This window comes from Ptiloglossa arizonensis, chromosome 3 (genome assembly GCF_051014685.1).
Source record: "Ptiloglossa arizonensis isolate GNS036 chromosome 3, iyPtiAriz1_principal, whole genome shotgun sequence".
In the NCBI taxonomy this organism is placed as follows: Eukaryota; Metazoa; Arthropoda; class Insecta; order Hymenoptera; family Colletidae; genus Ptiloglossa; species Ptiloglossa arizonensis.
The window spans coordinates 25,387,737-25,413,031 of record NC_135050.1 but is presented as its reverse complement, the minus strand read 5'-3'; the positions used below and the strand labels follow the sequence as shown (position 1 = coordinate 25,413,031).

The 25,295-nt window shown below is 35.4% G+C and overlaps 4 protein-coding genes across 7 annotated transcripts in view; 3 read left to right on the top strand and 1 right to left on the bottom strand.

Annotated features, from left to right (window-relative positions):
* The first annotated feature begins 99 nt into the window (after positions 1–99).
* On the top strand, positions 100–3,338 carry Bora (aurora kinase A activator-like protein bora). Of its 3 annotated transcripts, none has more exons than XM_076306721.1 (8): positions 100–358; positions 461–522; positions 811–1,096; positions 1,217–1,505; positions 1,565–1,650; positions 1,724–1,918; positions 1,996–2,215; positions 2,300–3,338. In XM_076306721.1, the coding sequence occupies exons 3-8, from the start codon at positions 821–823 to the stop codon at positions 2,827–2,829; spliced, it is 1,596 nt and encodes a 531-aa protein (XP_076162836.1). In that variant the 5' UTR covers positions 100–358; positions 461–522; positions 811–820; the 3' UTR covers positions 2,830–3,338. The 3 variants fall into 3 exon arrangements, with proteins under 3 accessions (XP_076162836.1, XP_076162838.1, XP_076162837.1); XM_076306723.1 differs by having other exon boundaries at positions 287–358; positions 467–522; XM_076306722.1 differs by lacking the exon at positions 100–358 and having other exon boundaries at positions 360–522.
* Positions 3,339–3,846: 508 nt separating this feature from the next.
* LOC143144941 (uncharacterized) lies at positions 3,847–5,159 on the top strand. The gene is made up of 2 exons (XM_076307823.1): positions 3,847–4,555; positions 4,634–5,159. The coding sequence occupies exons 1-2, from the start codon at positions 3,847–3,849 to the stop codon at positions 4,876–4,878; spliced, it is 954 nt and encodes a 317-aa protein (XP_076163938.1). The 3' UTR covers positions 4,879–5,159.
* Mcr (macroglobulin complement-related) lies at positions 4,357–12,945 on the top strand. 2 transcript variants are annotated; one of them, XM_076308071.1, is made up of 6 exons: positions 4,357–4,402; positions 5,546–5,718; positions 5,948–9,980; positions 10,065–10,258; positions 10,332–10,612; positions 10,678–12,945. In XM_076308071.1, exons 2-6 carry the CDS (start codon positions 5,549–5,551, stop codon positions 10,878–10,880), a joined length of 4,881 nt encoding a protein of 1,626 aa, XP_076164186.1. In that variant the 5' UTR covers positions 4,357–4,402; positions 5,546–5,548; the 3' UTR covers positions 10,881–12,945. The 2 variants fall into 2 exon arrangements, with proteins under 2 accessions (XP_076164186.1, XP_076164184.1); XM_076308069.1 differs by lacking the exon at positions 4,357–4,402 and adding an exon at positions 5,224–5,375.
* Positions 12,946–13,261: 316 nt separating this feature from the next.
* The window catches only part of LOC143145056 (synaptic vesicle membrane protein VAT-1 homolog-like), a 50,245-nt gene continuing 38,211 nt past the window's right edge, over positions 13,262–25,295 (bottom strand). The window contains exons 4-7 of the mRNA XM_076308072.1: positions 18,969–19,117; positions 18,720–18,879; positions 17,528–17,954; positions 13,262–17,392 (exon numbers count right to left, since the gene is read on the bottom strand). Of these exons, the coding sequence (XP_076164187.1) occupies positions 17,367–17,392; positions 17,528–17,954; positions 18,720–18,879; positions 18,969–19,117 (762 nt within the window). The 3' untranslated portion in view covers positions 13,262–17,366. The remainder of the gene's footprint in view (positions 17,393–17,527; positions 17,955–18,719; positions 18,880–18,968; positions 19,118–25,295) is intronic.

Genomic DNA, 25,295 nt, shown 5'->3' with positions numbered 1-25,295 from the left:
CATTAAACAATTCTAAGCCATTATTGAGTTTTCTTCATTAATATAAGATACCTATATAATATAACGATAAGAACAAAATAATAAGAATTTTAATATTACCACCGCATTAACTAAATAAATGAAAAATACGAATTGTTTAAATTCATATATATTTGATAAACGAATAAATATTTTAGTTTTATGTATAATTGTGTGGTAGCCAATAAAAGTGCTGGATTTTTAAGTGTTAGGATTAAATCGTTTTGTGGTCGAACATCGATAATCGTTCATTTTGGTTTATTCATGATGTGACTGCAGTATAGTCACGTGCTCAGTTCGTTGTTTCAAAATAATTCAAATTTATAAACAAACTGACGAGGTATGGTAATATAATTATTATTGCATAAAATTAACATGCGCCAAGTAAGACTGATAGTCTTGTAAAATAAATTTATGAACTATCAATATTATTTTTGCGTAGTAACAGTTGAGAGTTCAAAGAACAAGTTCCGAAAAGACGTTGAAAGATAGGCGACAGTAAAAGTAAGTATCCCAACAACTTAATTCAAGCATATTTTGTAAACGAAAAAATTTTCTTAAAAATGTCGTAGAAAATATTGTATAAGAAACATATTTGTTATACAAAAAATAGTGTATTGTAGTGAAATAATCGTCTTTTTTCTGGTATTTGACTATTAATAAGTTAATGAATAAATAGTTCTTTGTTTAATATTTAAAATATAGTTACAGCATTTTAACAAAAATATAAAAAGCTTTCTACATTGTCACATGAAATTTAAATTTAATTCAAATGTATTATAATTGTTGTAGTTATATTGGAATGGATCAATTAAAGTGGACAACGCCTATAAAAAATGAAAATAAATGTGATAATTTAATGTTAAAAAGCCCTGTATTATATAAAACCCCTGTGAAAGAGTGCGAAACAAGTTTGAAGCACACATCCTACCCAAATAGTATGAGTTGTTTTACAGTTCTTCCATGTCATATTACGCCACCATCTGGTTTGACAAAGTTTATAGCAAGAAATCCATTTGAATCCGATTTAACTAATAGACTGCATTTATCTGTGATTAGCCCAACAGTATTTAATAAGGTTATTCTTTGAAATATTTTCTTTATTAAAAACTACAGTTTCTTTCATTTGAAATAATGTTTCATATGATAAAATAGAATTATATCATTTTTTAAATAACTTATATAATTGTTAATATAGGTTTCAAGATCATCCCAACAACCACCTGAATTTGAATGGAGTGTGGACGAACTAGCACTGATACAACCAGCAAAAATAGAGGAATTTCCTATGCAACAAATACACTGTGTGGATCCAGAAACTGAAACAAAAGCTCAAGCAGCCATTGATCGATTTTTTAAGGAGAATCAGATTATTCCTAGCCCATGGGAAATGAAAAGAAAAGATAATCTAATAAACATGAAAGTAGAAACTCCCAAGAGAAGCTTAAGCGATTTGAAATTGGAATCTTCCAAACTTAAGAAAGATGGTATTATTATAAAAGTCAACAAGTATGTTTTACATCAGTTAATTTGTATATTTTTTCAGGTTGGAGCCAAACAGTTTTATCATTGCCACCTGAATTGCCACTGGATGTTGCAGAAGCTTTGAAACCATATTTTACATTTACTCAAGTAAAGAAAAAGTTAATATTTACAATTGAGTATTTGTAAATTTGTTGTCAAACTTTCTTTGTTTTATTTCTAGGAACAGAATATTGAAAGCGACGATGCAAATTCAAGTAATAACTCTTTGAGACGAAAATTATTTTTTAATCACGATGATTGCATGCAAAATGAAGAAGAAACTTCTGTTTATCTGTCACCTGTAAAAATGAATGGATCTTTAATGTCTTCTAGTCCTCCACAAAGTGGAATGTTAGTTCATGGATCTCCATTAAAAGTAAATAGAAATTTTGTTTGCAACTCTCACATTATGTCTATGGACATTAAAGGATATTAATCAAATTTTTTTTGCAGCACTCGGAAAATGTAAATACACAGCACAATATGTCTCAAATTACCACTGAGAATTTATCATCTCCCAATATATCTCCTATACTTAATACAGTGAATAACATATCCTGTGAAAGTACAAGATTAAAATCTCGTTCAGTTGCACGATTAGATTTTACTACAGAAATGAGCCTGGATAAATCCAGTTTGCATCATAAAGAGTATTCAAATAACCATTCTCTAGGTAATTACTGTAAAATATTAATATACTTATTAAGATATGTAGAAAAGTATTATTTTAGTAATAAGTATATATTATATTTCTTAGACAAATCCCTTAACAAATTTAATGAACAAGTAGCAGAAAACAAAACAGATAATTCTGTGCATATTGATAGCAATTCCACATGCATTCAAGCCAGTTATTTCACAGAGGCAAAAGTTGTATCGAAAAGTGCAACTCATTCTGAGCACGAACTCAAGACTGAAGCTTCAGAGTTTAATGTTAAACGCCATAATCCTGCTAATGTATTTAAACAACTGACTGATTCTTGTAAATTGTATACGAATGAAAGTTGCATATTGCAGCAGACCAATACAATATTAGGTATTTCTGATCAACAAAGTATTTCCAATTCCGTACAAGATACTGGTTATCAAACGTACAGTATGAGCAATACAACAAACGTTACCGATAGTTACAATAGTACACCAGTGAAACAAAAAGCTTGTTGGAGAGATCAGATTTTATTGATTGATGATGAATTTCGTATGTCTGATTGGAAGGAAAACGTAAAGAATATATATAGCTCTACTCCATCGAAAACGAATAAGGAATGGGACAATTATATACATTAAATTTTTGTTATATGTACTATGTACAGTCCAAGGAGGTATATCGTTTTTGGATATAAAATTAGAACAGAAAACTCTGATAAAATTAGAAGAAATTCAATACAACAAATTTTACACTTATTTTATTATATTTGTGTAAATGTAGTAGTATAATTGTGTTTTAAGGACATTTATTATTCATATTTTTTTATATTTACGATTATCATGCTGACATGTTTTGTTTTTTAGTTAAAATTTATAACAAGTAGATTATAATATACAACATTTAATTGTAAATTTGAATGGCTGATTATTTTTAGTTTTTTTGCTGCCATCTGTATTATGTGTAGCCAGCAATATGTCTTTAGTGGGAGTGAATAAGAATATTTATATTAATGTATTCGATTGAAGATGAATTGTAATGTGTATGACTCAAGGGATTCTATGTATTCCAAAATATATGTATATATATCAAATTGAAGATGAATTGTAATGTGTATGACTCAAGGGATTTTATGTATTCCAAAATATATGTATATATATCAAATTATATTTTAATATATTAGAAAACAAAGTAAGTAGGAAAATATAATGTAATGTTTTTTGTATTTTAATATACATACTGTAGATAATTAAAGAGACAAAGCAATGTATAAATGAAAAGAAGTAAAAAGTATGAATTTTGTTTTATAAACAAATTTCAATTAGATGAAGGATATGTATAATATTGGACGTAATATTTATAATAATTATACATAATAATTAAACATCTATGTTATACATGAAAAATAAATATACATTGATACTTTTACTTGAGAATGTTTGCTATTTTAATCATATGCGATACGGAATTGCTTGATAAAACAAACACTGTTTATAAATTTAACGAGAACTTCCGGTAAACGAATTCAATTGTTTTTACAAACTATCGATTTTTTAGGTCAACTTTATCTTTAAAATTATAAGTATTTTCTAACTATTTCACTAACTAACTTTCGTATCGTTACTTTATCAAAGATTGAATAGAATCATTTTATTAATATGGATAAATATCGCAAAGAGTGTGCTTCTTCAAAGGACGAGAAGCTATATACCATGGAAGTTTTTGTAGACTATATCAGTTTGCAAGCCGAGAAGTTGTACAGGGTCGATCCCGCTAGCCTAGGCGTCGATTTGCAATTCGCAGACATGCCGTTGTTTCGAATCTTTCAAAATGACTTTTTATTAACTAAATCGGTTAAAGACAAAGAGGTATCGCGAGATGCTGGCTTTCGAAACGTCTATTTTAATGCTGGTAAACTGTACATCTTCATAAAAAATCCTGGGGAATTGGTGGAAAAATTGCGATCGAAACCTTTGCTACTGGACGTATATAGAGTTAAGAAAATGGTCACATGTACTGACGAAGTGGTGAAATGTCCATTGGGAAATTCGAAAATCCCGATGTCAGGTTGTCTCTGCGATCACGTGATGATGGCGAGCAACGACATTTATCATTTACCTAAGAGTTACCGGATAAACAACACGTTCGGTCTTGTAGACGAGAAGAACCAGCCTTCTGGCTATATAGCTATATTCTTACAGTTAACGTGCTTCGGTACGTATACAATTAATTTGTATTCCATCGTACAACAAAAAATGCTTTTTAAGAACAGCGGATCGTTCAACGAATTTTTGTGCACGAAAGTACTGTTTGAAGACGAAGATGAGAGAAAAGCCGTAGAAGCGAGTACAAAATTTTGCTCATCTGGTAGAGTATTCTCAGAATGCGAACTAGATACACCTCCGAAACCAATTAACATAGCCGGTCTCGTGTTTATGTGTACAGAATTGTCTCAAAGAGATGGATTTCCCGCGGAGGTGATACCTCCAAATTATCCACCGAAAATTATCCCGTATACGAATGTTAAAGAGAGAAAATTTAATGTTGACAAAGCACGACGCAAAGGTTTTGATAATATAACTTCTATACGTCGTGAGTTTATGATACAGAAGAAACCGTTTTCGGAACAGACTGGGTGTACTAATATCTCATGTCCTGGTACCATATGTATAGGAAAAAAATGCTACTGAATTATTTCTTCATTTATTCTGATATTATGAACAATTTTTGTGACGCTAAAGAGAAAATATTTTAATTTTTGTAACATTTACATAACGATACTTATATGCTAAACAAAGTAATAAACGTAGAACCACTACGTTTCCAAGTCCTTTCAAATAAAGAAATCAAATAATGAAAATTGACAAATAAAAATTTGCCTCCATAATGTTTATTTGTGTAATGCATAGTCAATTTCTAAAGATGTCGCGTGCATAGTTATTTTCTTTTTTCCTCTTGAAGTGTGTATAAGTTATAAGTCACTTTCTGTGCTGACCAAATACAGTGGAGTGTGTTCGGTGACCACTCCTTCCAATCATGAAGTCTTTTCCAAGGTGCATTTAATGAGCCGAAAGTTTTTTTTTTTCTTTTTTTATGAAGTATTATTTAAGTCTTTAATTGTGTAATTGTGTGTCAATGACGATCGATTGTGATGTGGATTTGATTTAAAAAAAAATAATTCTGTGAGGTAAGTGAAAACAAAATGCAAGTTGGTGAACGCGTATTTTGGGCGTTGACCACAGATTTTATTTGTGATTAATGACGAAATAATTTATTTCTCAGCTTCGTTTTTACAAAACAATGATAACTTTCGATATCTGTAGACTGTCGTAAACGCTTAATCGTTATGTATTATAGAAAATGTGGATTTGTATTTTGGCATTAACCTTCGCTTGCGGGAATGGCCAGTTATCGCAAGAGCCAAATGAATCGACACGCACTCCTTGGAATCGATTCGATGACAGAGATCAAACTGGTTACGGATTACGAAATCTCGGAAATCCAAGTGACAGTATTATAATAAAAGAAGCGTAAGTATTAATCAGTTAAAAAAATGACTTATTGAAAAGTTTGAATCTATTTTGAATCATCAATAATTTATTTAGTCCAATCAACAGTGTATTAACATTATACTACAAAAAATGTTATTAGATTATTCCATAAGTAATATTATTTCTTATTTTGCTCACTGTCATGTTAATTTAAGCAACTAAGAAAAACCATGTAGATTTAAAATATTGTTTTTAAATTTGTTTATAGTACATATTTCGTGGTCGCATCTCGAATGGTTAGACCAGGTAAAACCTACCGGCTAGCTGTAAATGTCTTATATAGTCCATTGCCAATGACGGTGCATGCATCCATTCAAAGAAATGGTGCAGAAATTGCTGCAGATTATCAAGAAGTGAAAGAAGGTATACCAGAAACTCTGATGATGAGAATGCCACCTACTTCTATTGGAGGAGAATATAAGCTACGAGTGGAAGGAATGTATAATAGTTTAACTGGTGGTCAGGCATTTTTAAACGAGACTAAGCTTACATTTTCTCAAAGATCAATGACTATCTTTATTCAGTTGGATAAACCTGTATATATGCAGGGAGAAACTGTACGATTCAGGACTATACCCATAGATACTGAACTTAAAGCATTCAATGATCCTATTGATGTGTATATGTTAGATCCTCATAGAAGAATAATGAGACGGTGGCTCAGCAGGCAAAGCAACTTAGGAACAGTATCTTTATCATATCAGCTTTCTGACCAGCCTGTTTTTGGAGAGTGGATTATACAGGTGATAGCACAAGGCCAAGTGGAAGAGAAGACTTTTCTGTTAGAGGAATATTATCAGACACGTTTTGAAGTCAATGTTACAATGCCAGCCTTTTTCTTCGATAATGACCCTTATATATATGGCACGGTTCAAGCAAATTATACCAGTGGTGCACCAGTCAGAGGAAATTTAACTCTAAAAGCAAGCTTTAGATCATTGGATAAAATGCAAACAGATATTACTTCTGAATCTACTGAAAGATATTTTTACTTTGATGAGTATTATCCATCTTGGTTAAAAATACCAATATTGTACGAAGATAAGGTTCCTGTATTAAGATTTTTTAATGGAACATATAATTTTCGTTATCCAATGTCAGAACTATTAACTTTTGCACCTTCTGCAAGTGGTGTGGAACTTACTGTAGTTGCAACTGTTGGGGAGAGATTTTTGGAAGAAGTAATTACAGGATATTCAACAGCCCGAATTTTTAATTCTACTACAAAAATCAGATTTTTAGGTGGTACACCACAAATCTTCAAGCCATCAATGCCATTTTCTCTAAATTTAGTGGCATCATTCCATGATAACTCTGCATTAAGACAGACACAACTAAAGGAAGCAGTGATGGAAATTCGTGCAGACATTGAAATGAAAACAGGTGGTCGAAGAACCATGGAAACTCAATATCTAAAACCATCCACTGAGAATGCAGGAATCTGGTCTACAAAGATAGATTTAAGAAAACAACTTGGACTTGAACACAATTTGGATCAAGCTCAACACATTCTGAATGACATCTCTTCTATGAAAGTTTATGCTTATCTCACTGACGGAGAAGGGTTTAGAACGCAAACTGAACTATTATTATTGGCCCATGAATCTCCAAATCAGCAACATATAAAAATTTCAACATCTACAGAAAAACCTAAAGTTGGAGAATATATGATATTTCATGTTCAAACAAATTTTTATATTGACACCTTTAATTATATTATTATGGCAAAGGGTATTATACTTTTAACTGGACAAGACAACATGCAACATAATATAAAAACTTTTGCTGTTCCTCTCAGTGCAGAAATGGCTCCTGTTTCAACTATAGTGGTATATCATATTGGGCAATATGCTAATGTTGTAGCAGATTCGCTAACTTTTTCAGTGAATGGTATATCACGTAATAATTTTACTGTATACATTAACAATAAAAAAGCCAGAACAGGCGAAAATGTTGAAATAGCTATTTATGGAGAACCAGGAGCATATGTTGCTCTTTCAGGTATAGACAGATCTTTCTTCACTATGCAAGCTGGAAATGAAATAACGTACTCTAATGTCATTTCAAAAATGGCACATTTTGATGAAGAAACAAATGGTACTCATTCTCACACTTGGTTATATCATGATGGTGATCCGGATGAAGTTGTCTATTACCCATCTTCAACATTTGGCATAGATGCTAATAGAACTTTCGAATATATTGGATTAATTGTTTTTACAGATGCCTTTATTTATAGGAGACCTGATAATTGTAATCGGACTCAAGGATATGAAGAATGTCTCTCTGGAAGATGTTACAGATTAGATAAAAAATGTGATGGAGTATTTGATTGTGAAGATGGTACAGATGAGGCAGCTTGTGAGCACAGAAATACCACTGAAATAGCTCTGTTTAGAAAATGGCGATCTAATAGAGTACAAAGACAATATGAAAATGTCTGGTTATGGAAAGACATTAATATTGGTCCTCACGGTAGACATATTTTTAACATAGATGTGCCACGAAGACCAGTTCATTGGATGGTCACAGCATTCAGTATGTCTCCAAGTAAGGGTTTTGGTATGTTACCAAAAGCTATTAAATACATGGGAATTTTACCATTCTACATTAATGTAGAAATGCCTACTCATAGCAGGCAAGGAGAACAAATTGGTATCCGAGTTTCCGTTTTTAATTACTTGCGTCACAATATAGAAGCTATAGTAGTTTTGACTGGTTCTAAGGATTATAAATTTGTTCATGTAGAAGATAATGGCATTGTGCAGTCATATAAACCTCGTACATCGTTTGGTGAACATCAATTTTTCATTTGGATTCCTGCACAAGATGCAGCTATTGTCTACTTACCCATTGTACCAGTGAGACTTGGAGATATTAAAGTACACATTTATGCCACAAGTGTAATTGGAAGAGATTCGGTTACACGCAATTTACGTGTAGAAGCTGATGGTCTTCCTCAATATCGGCATCAGTCTATTTTACTTGATCTGAGCAATCGTGCTTACGTATTTCAGTACATGCATGTTAATGTCACAGAAACTCCAATCATACCATATGATGAAAATCGCTACTATGTATTTGGATCAAACAAGGCAATCATAAGTGTAGTTGGAGACGTGGTTGGACCAATTTTCCCAACAATGCCAGTTAATGCAACAAGTCTTATAAATCTTCCTATGGATTGTGCCGAACAAAATATGTTTAGTTTTGCAGCAAACTTATACACAATACTGTATATGCGTTTGGTCAACCAACGTAACAGAACACAGGAAAAGGAAAGTTTTTATTACATGAATATTGGTTATCAACGACAACTTTCATTCATGAAACCTGATGGATCATTTAGTTTATTCCGTAGTGATTGGAACCAATCTGCATCAAGCGTTTGGTTAACGGCGTATTGTGCACGTGTTTTACAAGAAGCGCGTTTTTACGAGTGGGAGAATTATTTATATATAGATCCAGAAGTAATAGCTCAGGCTGTGTTTTGGTTGCTAAAACATCAAACACCTGATGGATCATTTTATGAAGTTACATGGCTGCCAGATCGAAAAATGAATAGTTCTCTAAATTATGATGACGATATAATAGTACATAGAAATATCACTCTCACAGCTCATGTCCTCATCACATTGCAAAGTGTGAAGGATTTACCCGAAGGTTTGGGAACCCAGGTTGCTGTGAGTGCTGCCAATGCAGTTAAGTGGTTGGAAAGAAATATGAAGCTTTTGGAAGATCGTGGAAAACCCTATGAAATAGCAATAGTATCATATGCTTTGTTGCTGGCAAAAGCATCCATTGCAGGTCAGGCTTTCAATATTTTGGTCAGACACGCGCGCAGGGAGGGAGATTTAACTTATTGGGGAAGAGAGCAAGTACCCCTTTCTCCTTACAAATTGGAAAATCAGAAGCCATTCCTTCTTCCACGTTTGCCATACAAATATGATTCTGAGAATATTGAAACCACTGCATATGCTCTTTTGGTACATGTTGCACGACAAGAAAAAATGATAGAACCAATAGTAAAATGGTTGAATGCACAGAGATTAACAGATGGTGGTTGGGCTTCTACGCAAGATACTGCATGGGCATTAAAGGCTTTAATGGATTACACAGTTAGATCAAGAATCAGAGATGTTAGTTCTTTGACTGTGACTATAGAAGCTACAGCTCTTGCAGGAGAGACTAAAACATTATTTGTCAATGACAATAATCTGGCAAGGCTTCAAACTATTGAGGTAATTTTGTATTTGGAATTCAAATTTCAATTGAATATAATGTAAATATACTATGTAAAATTAAATATTTTTTTGTCATCACAGATACCAGAAGCATGGGGAACAGTGAAAGTACAAGCAAAAGGTGCTGGATATGCGATTCTGCAAATGTCGGTACAGTACAACGTAGACATTGCGAAATTTCAAACCCAACCACCAATCAGAGCCTTTGATTTAATGACCAGAGCAAACTTCCATGGCAGAAATCAATCTCACATTTCATATCTCAGTTGTCAAAGGTAGAATATTTGAATACATATGTATCCGCTTATTCTTTTAATTTCTACTATAAGTGTATGTAACTTTTTACAGGTGGATAAATACAAACGAATCATCGCGTTCCGGAATGGCAGTGTTAGACGTAGCCATACCAACGGGTTACATAATTCAGCAGCAAACTTTGGATAGATATATTCTCTCGAAACAAGTAAGAAATCTCCAGAGAGCACGGTTCCAGGAAAAGAAGGTTCTCTTTTACTTTGATTACCTGGATCAAGAGGAGACCTGCGTGAATTTCACGATAGAGAGATGGTTCCCGGTTGCAAACATGTCACGTTACCTTGCTATCAGAGTTTACGATTATTATTCTCCAGGTACGTATATATAATTATGTTATATTAACGAAATTTCAATTTAATGTACAAGTTTACTTTTTTAGAACGTTTCAACGAAACCATATTTGATGCTCTACCTACATACACCTTGAACATATGCGAAGTTTGTGGTAGCTCCCAATGTCCGTATTGTCCGATTTATAATGCTGCTACACTGTTAGTTACACCAACGGGTTTTCTACTCGCAGTATCTCTTCTGGTTGTTGTGACGAGATATTTTCGAACGCAAGAATTTAGCGTGGGTTAGTTTCGATATTTAACTGTGGGATATGATTATGAAACGAAAGGGAATAGAGCCTTAGTATATACTTGTATTGACAGAAATAGAATGATAAGATAGAAATGCGAAACACAATAACAATGACGATGGCTACGCGGTTCTGCCCTCGATGTTAGCTACAAAAGACTCCCCCGTTCAGGGCAATGGCCTTTCTTATACCTTATGAGTCTATGTGACCTAAGTCACGAGACCAGGGTCTTCGTGGGGTTATGAGAGGCATAGACCGAATGCTCTAGTTCTCTCGGGTGGTCGCTAAGATACTGACCGGACGATGGGCCTGCGTTATGTTACTGTTACCGGAAAACTCCACAGTCCCATCGACTGGTCCCTCTTTCGCACGACCTTCTACGTAGGGTCGTTTGTACTTCCGCTTGCTCTCACGATCTCACGCTCTCTTTCTCATGCACGCACGTATCCCCGCTAGCATTTTACAATACTTTACTAAAATAGATCTTTGATGTTCAAACAGGCAAATAACTATGCAAAAAATACAAATTCACTTTGTAAAGGCAAAGATATTTGAACGAATATCTTACAACTTTCCACGTCTTTCATTTGATAACGTGTATATGCTAAAATAATATTAATGTTGAGAATTTTTTTTAATCTAGTATTTACAGATTGTCAATTAATAGCAACTTTTCTTAAACGGAATACATTCTTTAGAGCAATCTTTAGGAACAACAAGATTTTACAGATTATAAAATGAACAGTGTAAAATGATAAGGAGTAGTGACAACTCCATTGTTTTCTTGGCGATGGTGAAAAGTTGCACAGAAATGTTCATAAAAGTAGATTGTATATGTTAGACATAGTTGAATTTTAAAATAAGAAAGACGGTATTCTTCAATTCGAATATTACCGGTACTTAGAAATGAAATTAATACGAGTTACCACAAAGTTATTTTTGTAAATGCTTTTAAATTTTCTTTTTATTTTTTACTACTAAGAGCTATAAAAGTTTTCTTTTTATACTGTGACACACTTACTGCGAGAAACTCATTCTCGACTAAGTTTCATTTGTACTTGAGATTCTTTGCCTTCTAGAACACACTGCTTTAATTACATAAATGGTTTTGAATTGTTAAACGATGAAAACATTTCATCAACTAACAACATTAAATTACACAAAATATTGAATGTTTTAGTTAAAAGATGTATAAAAAATATGCATTTCGAATCATATAGATCTAACTAAATCGTGTTGAAATTGTACATTTGTGCGCTAAATATGAAATTGTCAATGTACATTATAACAAATAGCAAATGAGCGGATTTTTCTCGTAACTAGGCCAATAACATGAAAAAAACAAAATTGAAAGTAAAAGTAGCTGAAACTATGGAAACTTTACTGCATGTATCTGTACAGTAGCATTTATTATAAGATTACAATATTAATTTCTAAGTAAATTTTATAAAATGTTGTATGACTGGTACTTGAAGATGTGCGACAAAATTTAGGAAAGTGAGAAAGTAATTAGTTCAGTATAAAGCAACTCAATATTTGTGTTTAAATATTGAATGCTGCGTAAGTTATATAGATTTTTATTTGTTTAATGAAGTTAGAGTTTCGTCATTAGGAAAAAAATTTGTTTAATGGATACTTTTCAGAGGGTACTTCGTCGTACATTTTCAAAGAGTATCGTAGCGCATATAACGTTAATCTACCGTCCATAAAGAAGTCTGCTTTGTAATAAATAGAATCATGTATTATTATTAACTCTTAATGTGCGAGTGCGTACAGCAACGATTTTTGCCTTATCATTCCCTCCATAATACCGATTATGGATTAATTTTTATTCAAAAGTTACACATCTATGTATGTTAAATTATTCATAATTTTAATCCTTGTAAAAAGCTGATTCTCGCTCGCGCAATCCGTCCGAAGATATAGTGAAACTATTAACGAGAACAGCATTTAACGTACGTTGAATATATTTTTAAGTTTTATAACCTTTTTACGAATAAATAGTAAAAAAAATATACTTTAACTGCCTTTTTTCGTTTAGACATTACCTTTATATATAGTTGAAACATACACCAACAACATTTGAACTCTCACGTTAGACTTATTTATATATTAAAAGAAGAACGAATTAGATCATTATATTTATAAGTAGAAGTAATTAAATGTTTAAAATCAGATATAATTAGGTTAGTTCTTCAATATTAAAATTTTGCGATAGAGTTGCATACGTATACTGTACATGCAGAACTACGGCATGACGCTTCGAACATATTTTCCAAATGACTATATGCGTTGGATACTTCACGTTGAAAAAAGGAAGTATTAAATAAGTTATAGGAATTAAGGACAAGTGCGAGGATAGATGAGTCAAACACAACTGTACATATTTTCGAAGCAATCATTAATATAGCAACATAGTCAGTCTTACAATAATAAGCCAAAAATACAATCTATATATCGAGCTTCTGGAGATCAGGCGAAAAATGTTTTTGTTTTCCTTCTCGAGCGCTCTTCACGTAGCTTATTCGAAAGAGCCAGAAGAACTTTTCATGGGTAAAGAAAACATGTGCTCTTTCGCCCGGACCCTCGAGACGAATTTTACAATTTTACACATAATTATATGATGTATCACGTTGTGAAACTGTAGGTCCTGTTCTCCCACGATGCAGGTCTTGGTTAACGGAAAAGACGTAAGAGGAAAAGTTCGTATGTGCATCGCGTCCTTTGTAGCGTGGTAACGGAATGATATTAATTATTGGTCCTCTTTTCGATGAACCCTTCGTTGAATTACAATTAAATAGTCGTGGCATAATAAAAGGTGCAGAAATCGGTCATTTGGCATCTATTTGTCCAATTACTTCGGAAAGTTCCAAAATAAATTATTCGCGGTGATTGCATTATAAAGAATACAATTGTTTCGGCAAGCGAATGTAAATGCATTAAGACAAAGGCTGTACAAAATGATGTATATTCATTTTGTACGACGAGAGTTCGCTCGGAGCGTACATTTCTTAGCTGAACATATCAAAAGATCTGTTAGAAGTGAGTTAACCGATCTCTGCAATTTTACCACTTGATCTCGCTTTAGGATGTACCTGTAATTTGAGCAATCTCAGAGCTTCCTTAATTTATAAAATTACGAGAACAAGTTGCAATACAACTACAGAGATACAGTGTTTAATACATTAAATGGTGCAAGAATAATGTTTGTTCTGAACAAGATTAAAAGGTAAAGATTCGAAGGTACATTTATGACTAAGGCCTGGCTATTGGGATTATAAAAGGATCATTATACCACGAGCTATTGGCTCCAGCAATTATACGGAATTTTGTCTCTTATGAAATAAATCATTTAAAGCAGTTTTGTCTATGGGCAGTTAAACAGCTTCTGCCACTCTTTGTTTCTGTTACCATAATACGAGGAACGCTGATTAATGCCGCGCATATTTACACAAAGTGTTCATATTGTTAATGTCCAACATCTTTCATCGAAATAACTGGAATAATTCAGGATTCTTTCTATAAGGATTACATTAGTTTATAATTCCTCTGATAATCGATTTTATGTAACATAGAAGTCATAGTATTTCTTGTAAAAAGAAAAAGGTGGTTTCTCCTTCCACACCTATTTAATGCCATTAATTTTCAAAAATGCTGGATAGTAACATGGTGAACACCCTGTATACGTGCGTTTATATGAGCAGTGCAATACACAACACCTTAGTAACAGTGTCGTAGAGGGCACTATCAGTGGGCAAAACTAATTTAAAAGTGATTGCAAAGCTCTTAAATGCCGGTTATTAATTACAGATATTTTAGAACGCCGATACAATTCCGGACCTAAACCAATGACCAGGATAGGGAAAACGATCGATACAAATATATAGATATATTATAATATAATAGAGTTATTTGATGAAACATTTAAAGCCTTACATAAAATATACAGTATGATGTGTATCGTCGCGTGTATATGAATAAAAGTGTACCATATTCTCGCGTGGAGAAATGACGTCGTGTCGAACTTAATTTATTTTAGCTGTATTCTTACGTGTTTAAAAAATGTCTCAAAATATGTAGCCACAGTCAACCTCTTCTTCGCGGAGTTTATCTATTTTTCTACTCTTTCTGCGTTGCCCTTCCTCGTTTACAGAAATTGATATACGTTCTTGATGAAATACAAATATTCGTGTACTTTTGGACTGAGAGACTCGATACGGCAGTAGTAGTTAATATCGTTAATAAATCTTATAGTTCTTACACCTTTTTACGCGTCGACAACGACTCTCGAAGACGACACGTCGACGACTTACTTTAATTATTTACTCATTTATTTATATTTATATTTATATATAATATGTATAGCTCCCCCTCGTCCGCAACTTCTCGTTATAGTGATCTTTTATAATATAGATATATCGGTATACAGAGCTAGTATCAAATTCTAACAGAATCGAGCTACATAAAAATTGTTCCAACCGTTTCGGAGAGATATGCATTTCACTCTGCATCAACGCGCTCTGTCTCGAGCCATTTTCATTCCGTTTCCGTTTTTTTTTCAATCTTTCCTTCGTTTCATCGTTCGAGGTAAAAATCTCGAATTTCACCTAATGAGATGACGAGGATCGGCGACATCGTTATTTTTTTTCCTTTCAACACTATTAGAACATTCGTTCTTTCTGATTCAACAAATCAATTGCGCTAACGTGTACTTCTTATGCAATCGTTCAGATCTACACTCGACAATATAGATTAGAAAAGATCGATTACAAAATGGTTTTTCGAAAGTCACAATCATACGTCTAAAAATATCGATACTCGATTTTAGAGAAACTAAGCCATTGTTCCATCGTTCATTCCGCCATTGGAAGGTACTTAATACAAAAGTAAACAAAATCTTCATTTTTAGGACGACATGAAAATGAGATTTAATTTGTGATGTTAGTTTGAAAGAATCGCCATTAAAAAGGTGAAATTATTAAAAAAAAAAAAGATCATCGAAAATAATGCCTAATCTTTTCTTTCTAAAAAAATTTTTGTAAAACTCAAGCGAACTATCCTAACAGAGATGTGTTTTGGGTAAATCGTTGCAAAAGTCGATTTTTTCCCCCTAAATATTCGCCGATCATGGTCGGCGCTCAGGTAGTTGCGACTCAGTGCTTTCGTCGATTGTAAAGGAATTAAAATACAAGCATATCTAAAATAATACAGTGAATCTTGGTACAGGGGGTACAGGCTATCCCCTCTGTTAGCAAGCTATCGTTAACATTTTCAAGCTATAATGTAGCGTTTAACGACAATATTTAATAATAAAAAATCGGGACAAAAAATATTTTCGATAAAAAGGAGACACGCGTAAAAGAGTAATACATAATCGCTTTTCAGCTTTTAGGCGGGCACACTCTCTTTCTCTCTCTCTCTTTCTCGCGCTCTTTCTCTCTTTCTCTACGCAATTCCCACCCTCAAAGCTCAATTAGATTACGATATTCTATTAAATTACAATAAATGGTACTATTATAGTAGTGTAAAATGTTACTGCATATATATGTATCGCAGCAGCGAATAGTAGTCAATGCGAGTAGATAAAGTAGCGTTTTGCTGGCCAGCGCAGGATCGTTGGGCGGTTTTTTCAATGTTTTTTTTTCTTCCCCTATTTGATATCCCTGATAAGTACGAGTAGTCCAGTGGGTGAAAAGGGTTGAAACACGTTAGAAAAAAAGACTAACCTCTATGTTTTATCGGACTGCCCAACGAGTCTGGCGTGCAACAAGCGTTTACTCTACGTGAAATCAATTCGTTTTGGTCAGTGTGAAAAAATAAAAATAATAGTTCTTTTATATTCTGTAAACTACTGTGGACCGCGTCGAAATTGATATTTGTATTTGGTTGTCGTTTGTTTGTATTTTTGTTCCCGTCTTGTTCGCATTACGGGGATAATTGTTACTTGTTTTTTTACTTTTCTTTTTTTCTCATTTTTTTGCACCACTTTCACTCACGATTCCCTCGAACTCTCTCAGCGCAAACATACGGGAGGAGAACAGAAGCATGCAGATGATTCTGGGGACAGAGTAGGGAAGGAGGTTAGGGAGGTAGGGGAACGAGCCTGTTTTACCAAATCCGATCGAGCCAAATGAACGTCCCTCAATGAAACCGGACAATTTTTTCGAATTCTTCAAAATTTAACCCGCGTAAAACGTCGCTCGATTCTCATTGTTCCTGTTCGCCGTTCTTTGAAGCAGAAGTTTGAAGTTCGTCAATCTGCGTACGATTTTTTCCGGAGATCGTTTTTTAATTAATCGTTGGATCCAGTTCAGCTTCTTCGTGCAGCAACAATCGTAGATGATCCTCTCAATAATGAAGTAGTGTACTTATCTGGAAATTCTTGATTTTCGTGGGGTACCAGTTTTGCCATTTGCCTTATATATATATATATTTCTTTTATATGTATATATATACGCATAATCGAATTAGCTACCGCCGCTAATTCAGCTCGATTCTTTCTCTTTCGAATCTGAAAGCAAACAAATGAGGACCGCAGGTCAGTCGACGATGGGAATGTGAAAACGTTCCGGTGGGCGTAAAAACCTACGTACGAATTTGTTCGTTACGGGAACGATACGAAAACAAAAATCAATTCTTTATTTACCGCTGTCGGATTTGTCTTCGGACGTTCCGTTTGTCAATTCGGGCTCTTTCTTCTTCTCACCCTCCTCCGACTCTACACTCGACGCTTTCTTCTCCTCCTGGCTGGCCGCCTTCTTGTCCTTCGTTTTGCCCTTCGCGGGCGTCGCCGGTTTCGGTTTAGGCTCCAGACTCGGGTCCAGAACGATCTTACCGATGTTCTTGCGGTCGTGCATCTTCTGCATGGCTTCCGGCACATCCTCCAAGGCCCATGTCGAGTCCACCGTCGGCTTTATCTCGCCCTCGTTCCACATTGTGAACACCCGTTCCACTGCCCGTCGCACGAACGCATGGCTCCCGTGTTGGTACATCAGGTGACGAAGGTTCAGTCCGGAGAGCGTTTTGTTCTCGTCGAAGAGCTTTATCGGCGACACTTTGTCCACTTGCCACCACTGGAAAATGATAAACTTGTCAACAAAATTGCAAATTACCGCATCGAAATCGCTTCCCTCGATCTTGAATTACACTTCTCATCAGAAGTTTTCGGACACTCGGTAAACGTAAGATTAAACTTTTTCCACTTTCGAAAACGAGATTTTTTGCTAACATTGTCGTTAATGATATTTACACGTTCTCTATATTACGGAGTCTACAATGCATAGAATCGATACGCGTTACCTTCTCCGTGTCCCACAAGGTCAAAATTCGTTCTCATTCGGTTTCCTTATTTACTCGTCTGAACAATACTATATATATATATACACACACACGAATCAATATGCAGTTGCATTGAAAGAAAAATATTACCAAAAGTAATACTATCGAGTTGTTCGGAAAGTGATTTCGTTTTCCAAAATGGAGAATATATAATTTAATAAAATGTTTATAGACTAAAAAAATCGTGTTTCATCTTTACCAAAAAAGACGAAATGACTTTCCGAATAATCCAATAGTATCAGGAGCGATACATTTGTCTCGATATGAACGATATACACACGAATCGATACAAATTTAAAAACAGTAGTTTCGGTATAAAAAAAAAATTAACACAAGTGCAATGTAACCTTGGTAACAACATCGTATAAAAGTCACCATGTACTTCCACAAAAAAGAAAAAAAAAAAAAAAAAAATTAGCAATAAATCAACGAAAGGGTAATATCATCAGATAGAGTCTCTCGACGAATTTAACAGAGAATTGAAGTGTTGCATCACGTACTGATCGCGCCGCTGAGAAGAAGCTCTTCGTTTCGCCGGTGACCACATTACTAGACCCGTAAAGGATGTATTTCCCCATAGGTTTCAGCAACGCGTATCCCTTGTTGCATTCCTCGCCGCACAGGCAATCGAGGACTATATCCACGCCCTCCGGGGAGATCCTGCGATAGAATCGAGACAAGTGAAAAGGTAATCTAAAGACATCGCCGGCTCGACGGGACGAGGACTCGCGGTGTTGGCCCGCACGTACTTTCTGACTTCGTTGCTGTAATCCGTGCCGCGTTCCAAGAGGTGGTCGATAGTGCCGGCCATATTCAGAGCCTCGTGTTTTGATTTACTGCACACACCGAAGATGGTCACGTCCTTTACGGTCTTGGCGAGCTGAACCACCGCTTGACCCTAAAACAAAGAGGGCCCCGATTACGATGAATTTTAACACGGAAGACGTAACGGTACTCCTTTGGTCCTAGATCGCTGGAATAAGGGTCAAAAGTACCATATTGTTACCATCCTGTTCCTACCGAGGACACGTAGGGCTCGAGTACAGTAACGCGGTAATAATTCCAAGCACGGTTCGTTCTCTCGCGAACGTTTCGGTGAATTTGGATCCTCGGTACGATCGATGAAAAAACAAATGTCGTTTCGTTTCGAGTTAAGATAGAAAATGATCTTTATTCGGGGAAACGATTCACGGGAGAAGAGTACAAAAAGTTACGTTTTTCTATTCAACGATCAGTCGACAGAAGGGATTATTTGAGAAATTTTTTTCGAAAATTAACTTTTGGGAGAATTTTTTTTGGGAGAAGAGTATAAAAAGTTACGTTTTTATATTCAACGATGAGACGACAGAAGAGATTATTTGAAAATTTTTGTTTGAAAATTAACTTTTGGGAGAATTTTTTTTGGGAGAAGAGTATAAAAAATTACGTTTTTATATTCAAAGGTGAGTTGACAGAAGGGATTATTTGAGAAATTTTTTTTGAAAATTAATTTTTAGGAGATTTTTTTTTGAAAGAAGAGTATAAAAATTTACGTTTTTATATTCAATGATGAGTTGACAGAAGGGATTATTTGAGAAATTTTTTTTTGAAAATTAACTACGAACCAATCGTCACGAGAACGTTGAAGCATTTGATAAATCTATTTTTTCGTTACTGTGTTTTTGCATTATATTTTGCCGTTTCGTGGCAAGTTAATGTAACATTTAACGTCGAGGAGTACAGTCGGATATTTGATTAGATAAGGTATATATTCCGCCCACTTTTCTTTTTTTTTTTTTATAGAGATCAAACAACTCCAACCTACCCCTGTTGAGGATTAAAGGTACGCTAAAAGGCTGCTGGTAAATGTGTACGCCTGGGAATACGTTGGAATTTTATTACAGGGGGCTAAAGGTGATTACGGACTGTTTGGCGAACTGCAAAAAAATTCAATTAACGATAAACAGTAAGTTGAAATTATCCGCTTATTATTCCGATAAAGGTCAAAAGCCCCGTATAGCCTCTCTGCGGTAATAACAAATTTCATTTTACCCGTTGAGGGTTAAAAGCACGTTAAAAGATTAATGGTAAAAGTGTGCTACTCGAAACACCTTGACACTTTAATAAAACAAACTTTTTCATTTTGAAATCGATTAGGGTTCACTGTTTACTGAAATGCAGGAAAAACTATAATAAATCGAATACAGGGCGTCTCCTCGTATATTGGGTTGTTCGGAAAGTAATTTCGTTTTCCAAAATGGACAATATACGATTTAATAAAATGTTTATACACTCTAGAAAAATCGTGTTTCATTTTCACGAAAAAAAAAACAAATGAAATGACTTTCCGAACAACCCAATATTACGTGGGATGAATCTTAACACTTGTGTACAAACCATGAAACAAGTTCACACACACGTATATACTATTTGACCTTGTCCCAGAGTTACAGCGAGATTTGTGTTCTAGTAACCTGACTATATTTTTACTTGTATAATAATAAGTATATTTCTAAATATTCCGATAAATCGAAACCCTATAGTTTCGTATCAAATTTTCTTTTTCACGTTTTCGATCGTGTACAAAACTAGAGTCGTGCAGTTTCAAAGAGCTGTTTCTTTCTCACTCTTTTTGAAATCATTTAACGAGCTGTACTTCTCGGTAGCTCCTTAAGTCTTGGTCGGTTTTCTGTATGTAAAGTAAGCATTCTTTGTAACGACGTTTTTCCGTGTGATCTTCATACACGACGGTCCCTGCGACTAACACCACTGTGTCGGCGTCCGTAATTTTCAATGGTGCGCGTACACCATACGTTGAACACTTCCTGTGATAAAACGAGCGCTGGACTGAATGCTCTTTTGCTTTCTGTCGTACAGTAAATTACTTCAATATTGCAGCGAATAACCACGAAATGTATCCATACGTTACTTAGACGCGGTAAATATTTCGATACAGATTTGTAGCGTACAACGAATGATTGGAAAATAAAAAATAAAATAAAATAATATAAAAAAAAAGACCTTGTATATATTAATTCATACCCTTCCTTTGTCGTACATTGCACATTTCGATAAATTTCTTATCGACGAATCCCACAAATTTACTAGGGAATGAATCGTAAAAAATTGCACTTAAAAATTTGATCATTCGGTTAAGCGACATTTATCCGGAAGATCTGTTCGTGATCCATGAGTTTTACGTTTAAATACAGAAGCTCTGTTAAAAAGAAAAAATCATATCAACTATCTTACAATAATAAAAAAAAAGAAAAGATTTTAAAGATTGTCGAAGAGTACCGTGATTTTGATTTTACTATGCGTTACGTTTTTAAGTGCGTTAGATTTAGTTGTTTGTTCACTTTCTGCCAAAATATATATATTTCTAAACAGAGTTCCAAGCATTACGGGCCACCCTGAACAGAACGATTCTGCTTTCAAATCGCTCGATACCTTACTAGGAGGCAAACTCGCCGAGTCCTTAATTATTGGGTTGTTTGGAAAGTAATTTCGTTTTCCAAAAATGGAGAGTGTACGATTTAATAAAATGTGTATACGTTTCAAAAAAATCGTGTTTCATTTTCACACACACAAAAAAAAAAAAAAAAAAAAAGAAAAAGACGAAATAACTTTCCGAATTCAATTCAATATTTCTCCGGTTGTATTTTCGATACTTGCGTTCTCGAGACTAGTAATCTCGTTATTTCCCAAAGCGTTTTCTCAAGTCGTTTCGTCGAAAGAAGCGTACGATCGTGCGGGCGCATCGGTAGGGGTAAAAATTGAGCGCGAAGCAGCGCCGAAGATTTTCAACAGAAGCAGCATTCATTATTTCCGAGAATCGGAGCTGACCGCTCTTCTGTCTGCCTGCGTCCGTTGTCGAGAGAATTCGATACCCAATAACACGGCCAATCCCGGGCCCCGGAGAAGCCAGGACCCGTGGAAGAGGCACAAGAATTTAAGGGAGAAAAAAAAGGGGGTGGGGCAGGAGGTAGCAAAAAGGGAAAGAGAGTGGACGGGCCAGAATGTTAAGAAGCCGCTCTAAATTGTACGTCATAAAAGGGGCACCGAGCGATTTTCAACTAGGTATGTGTATAGCTAGGGAAAACACATTCTTGCGTACTTCTCGGTCTCTTGAACCGATAATGACGAACGACAGTCAGTAACGTTGATTATCCAGGTACAAGGTGGTCACTGAAAGACTCAAGGTTTGGAAACATTGTAACTTTCTTTTTTTTTTTTAAAGAAAGGAAATGAAATTTGGTGCGTTTCTTATTTGGTGGTCGTTTGGAGAATGTTGTCCCTTTAAACAATTCATTGAATTACATTTCCAAATCGAATAATACAAGATGAAAGAAACGTGAGTTTGTAAGGTGTATTTTTTTTTTATATCGTTCGGTCTTTCAGAGGCATGTGTAAAAGCATAGCAATTTTTAAGTAGGTATGCGTAAACTATAGAAAACACATTCTTGTGTGTTTCTCCGTTTCTTGAACCGATAACGACGAATAACGACATCAGTAACGTTGATTATCCAAATACAGTATGGCTACTGAAAGACTGAAGGTTTGGAAAGGTTTGTCACGACTTGTTCATTATCGATCTTTTTACTTGGTGGTCATTTGAGGGACGTTGTCCTTCCAAAAAATATCCTAATTACATTTCCAAATAAAATAATACAAAATTAAAGAAACGTAAATGTGTAAAAGTTATTTTTGTTTTATACCATTCAGTTCTTCGGTGGGCTGCATAAGAGGACCTAGCTATTTTTAACTAGCTTTGTATATAACCAGAGAAAACACATTCTCCCATGTTTCTCCGTCTCTTTCACCGATAATGACGAACGACGACGCCAATGGCGTCGATTATCTGGCCAAATTGGTGGACGATGTAATTAGTGAAACTGGTACTAATAAGCCACGATTATCCAAACGTATGTCGTGACACGAAGTCTCGAACTTGTAACTGATAGTTTATCGATGAATTCTTTTTTTACACGCCTTTTTTTTTTTATCTTGATAAAACCGTCCTCTGGTTTATCGCGACGGTCGAATAAAGTATTACATAATGTTGTTTCAAAGCTTCGCGACACTTGCCGAATTTATTAATTATCGATCGCGCACCATTGGTCATCTCGTAAAAAGTTTCTTCTCTTTCGAGTAACTACAAGACGAAAAGAGTATGTATATTTCTCTTTTGAAGATAAACACGCTCGAAGGGCCACGATGGTAATGATTTTTCGTACGATAATTCGTACGATTAGCGTTGTTACGACTGTTTGGACCGGCAATTGGAAATTATGCGGGGTTGTTGTACAACTTGTCGTACGACGTGGGCGTATTGGATGGCGGTGCAACGGTGCCAGAGACGAATAAAATTCTTATCTGGGCAAACATTTCGAATGACGAAACATTTAATACGTTTGACCGTCGAATAAACACTACAATCTGCGTTATATAATAAGAATTTTCTTTCCAACCGAACGGATAAAAATTTATCCGAGTGACCGTAAATCGAATAAATACTTAAAAGTAATTAATCGTAACGGGTTTGTATCCGTTGTGTATTTTTCGAATAAAATACACATTGTTCGTCCACGAGCACTGCTATGCAACAGTCGTTGCGATTCGACGTACGACGTATTGTACAATAAATTGCTACGTCTATGGGGCCTGTAACAGCGTCACGTGACCAGTCTGCAATCTTCGAAACACTTCCGAGCAATTCGTGTACTTCGAATCAGAGAGCGCAGAATAATACGATGGATGTTGTCGGCCGGTTGAAAACTCAGAGTTCAAGAATTAAGGAAACAAGGACGCGCTTCGAGAAGACCTCTGGGCCTTGGTTAGATAAGCGGTATTTTTTTTTTTTTTTTTTTTTTTACGCCGAACGTCAAGTGCTGTGTAACAAAAAAAACTATTCAAACTACACGGGCGAGAAAAACGCAGTGTAGGACACAAAGCGTTAAAATAAAATAAAAAAGAAAAGAAAAACGGTCGTATAACTCGGGGCCTCCTTCGTGCAACCTCGTGTAATTCAAAGACCCCGAGAAACGAACGTTTACACTTTGATACGTAAAGGAAGCATGTAAATTCTTTACGAAAGTAAGAATATCGTAGCGTTTCGACCTAGATCCGCTAGAGGACGCAACGGAAATGTTTTTTTTAACGAATAGTGGCAGTGGAATATTTTCTACTCCCGTGAACAAAGAATTTATTTCGTTCTTATCGGAGACGACCGAAACAATCTGGATACAGAATTCGAATAACGAGCAATTGTCATTGTAAAATTTTATATTTCGTCAGAATTATATTTTTCTCCCTAAACTTTTGAAACAACGATGACGAATAAAATACCGTTGTGATTGTGCTCGTGAAAATAATTTTTCCACTTCCGTTCGAGCAATTATAAAGTACCAAAGATATCGTGTCCGTAAACCTCGGTAATTTTTATTAATTCGAACGTTTCCACTCCCATGGTGGTAAAACTATCTATTCACCCTGTGGCCATGGGCGCGTTAATTATCTCAGCTAATATTAGAGACCTCCGACTCGCGTGACGAGAAACTACAGCCGAGATTTACGGAGCGACCCGATATTTCGACCTGCGTCGTACGAAGGACCGCGCGCGTGTGTACAGGAACTCGCGGTACGTGGACAGACGCTGCGTGTACAGGTTAGGAATGTGTTTACGCACGTACGGAGAAAGGGAAAATATGAGTTCGCGCGGGGAGGGAGGAGGAGGGGGTCCGCGAGTCGAGGGGGATCGAGGAAAGTGGGAAAAAGTCCGACGTGATCGGGAAATGCAATTTTTTTTCCCGAGTCAAGTGCTTTTTCCAGCTTTCCCCGTGTACGTGACACGCCTACCCGAGACCGAGGGAGGTCGTCTGCCGCACGGACGACGCACACTGCGCGACAGAGAAGAAAAGTGCGGTTTTCATGCGCCGCGACCGCAGATTTTACCAGGACGACGCCCAACATTGTGCGCGCAAGGAACACGGATCCGTCTTTCTCCGTATTTCGTACCGCGATGCAACGAAGCGTTTCGGGTGCAAGAAATAGAACGTGCTTCTTTGTTAAATACGCGTTATATACATAACCGGGGC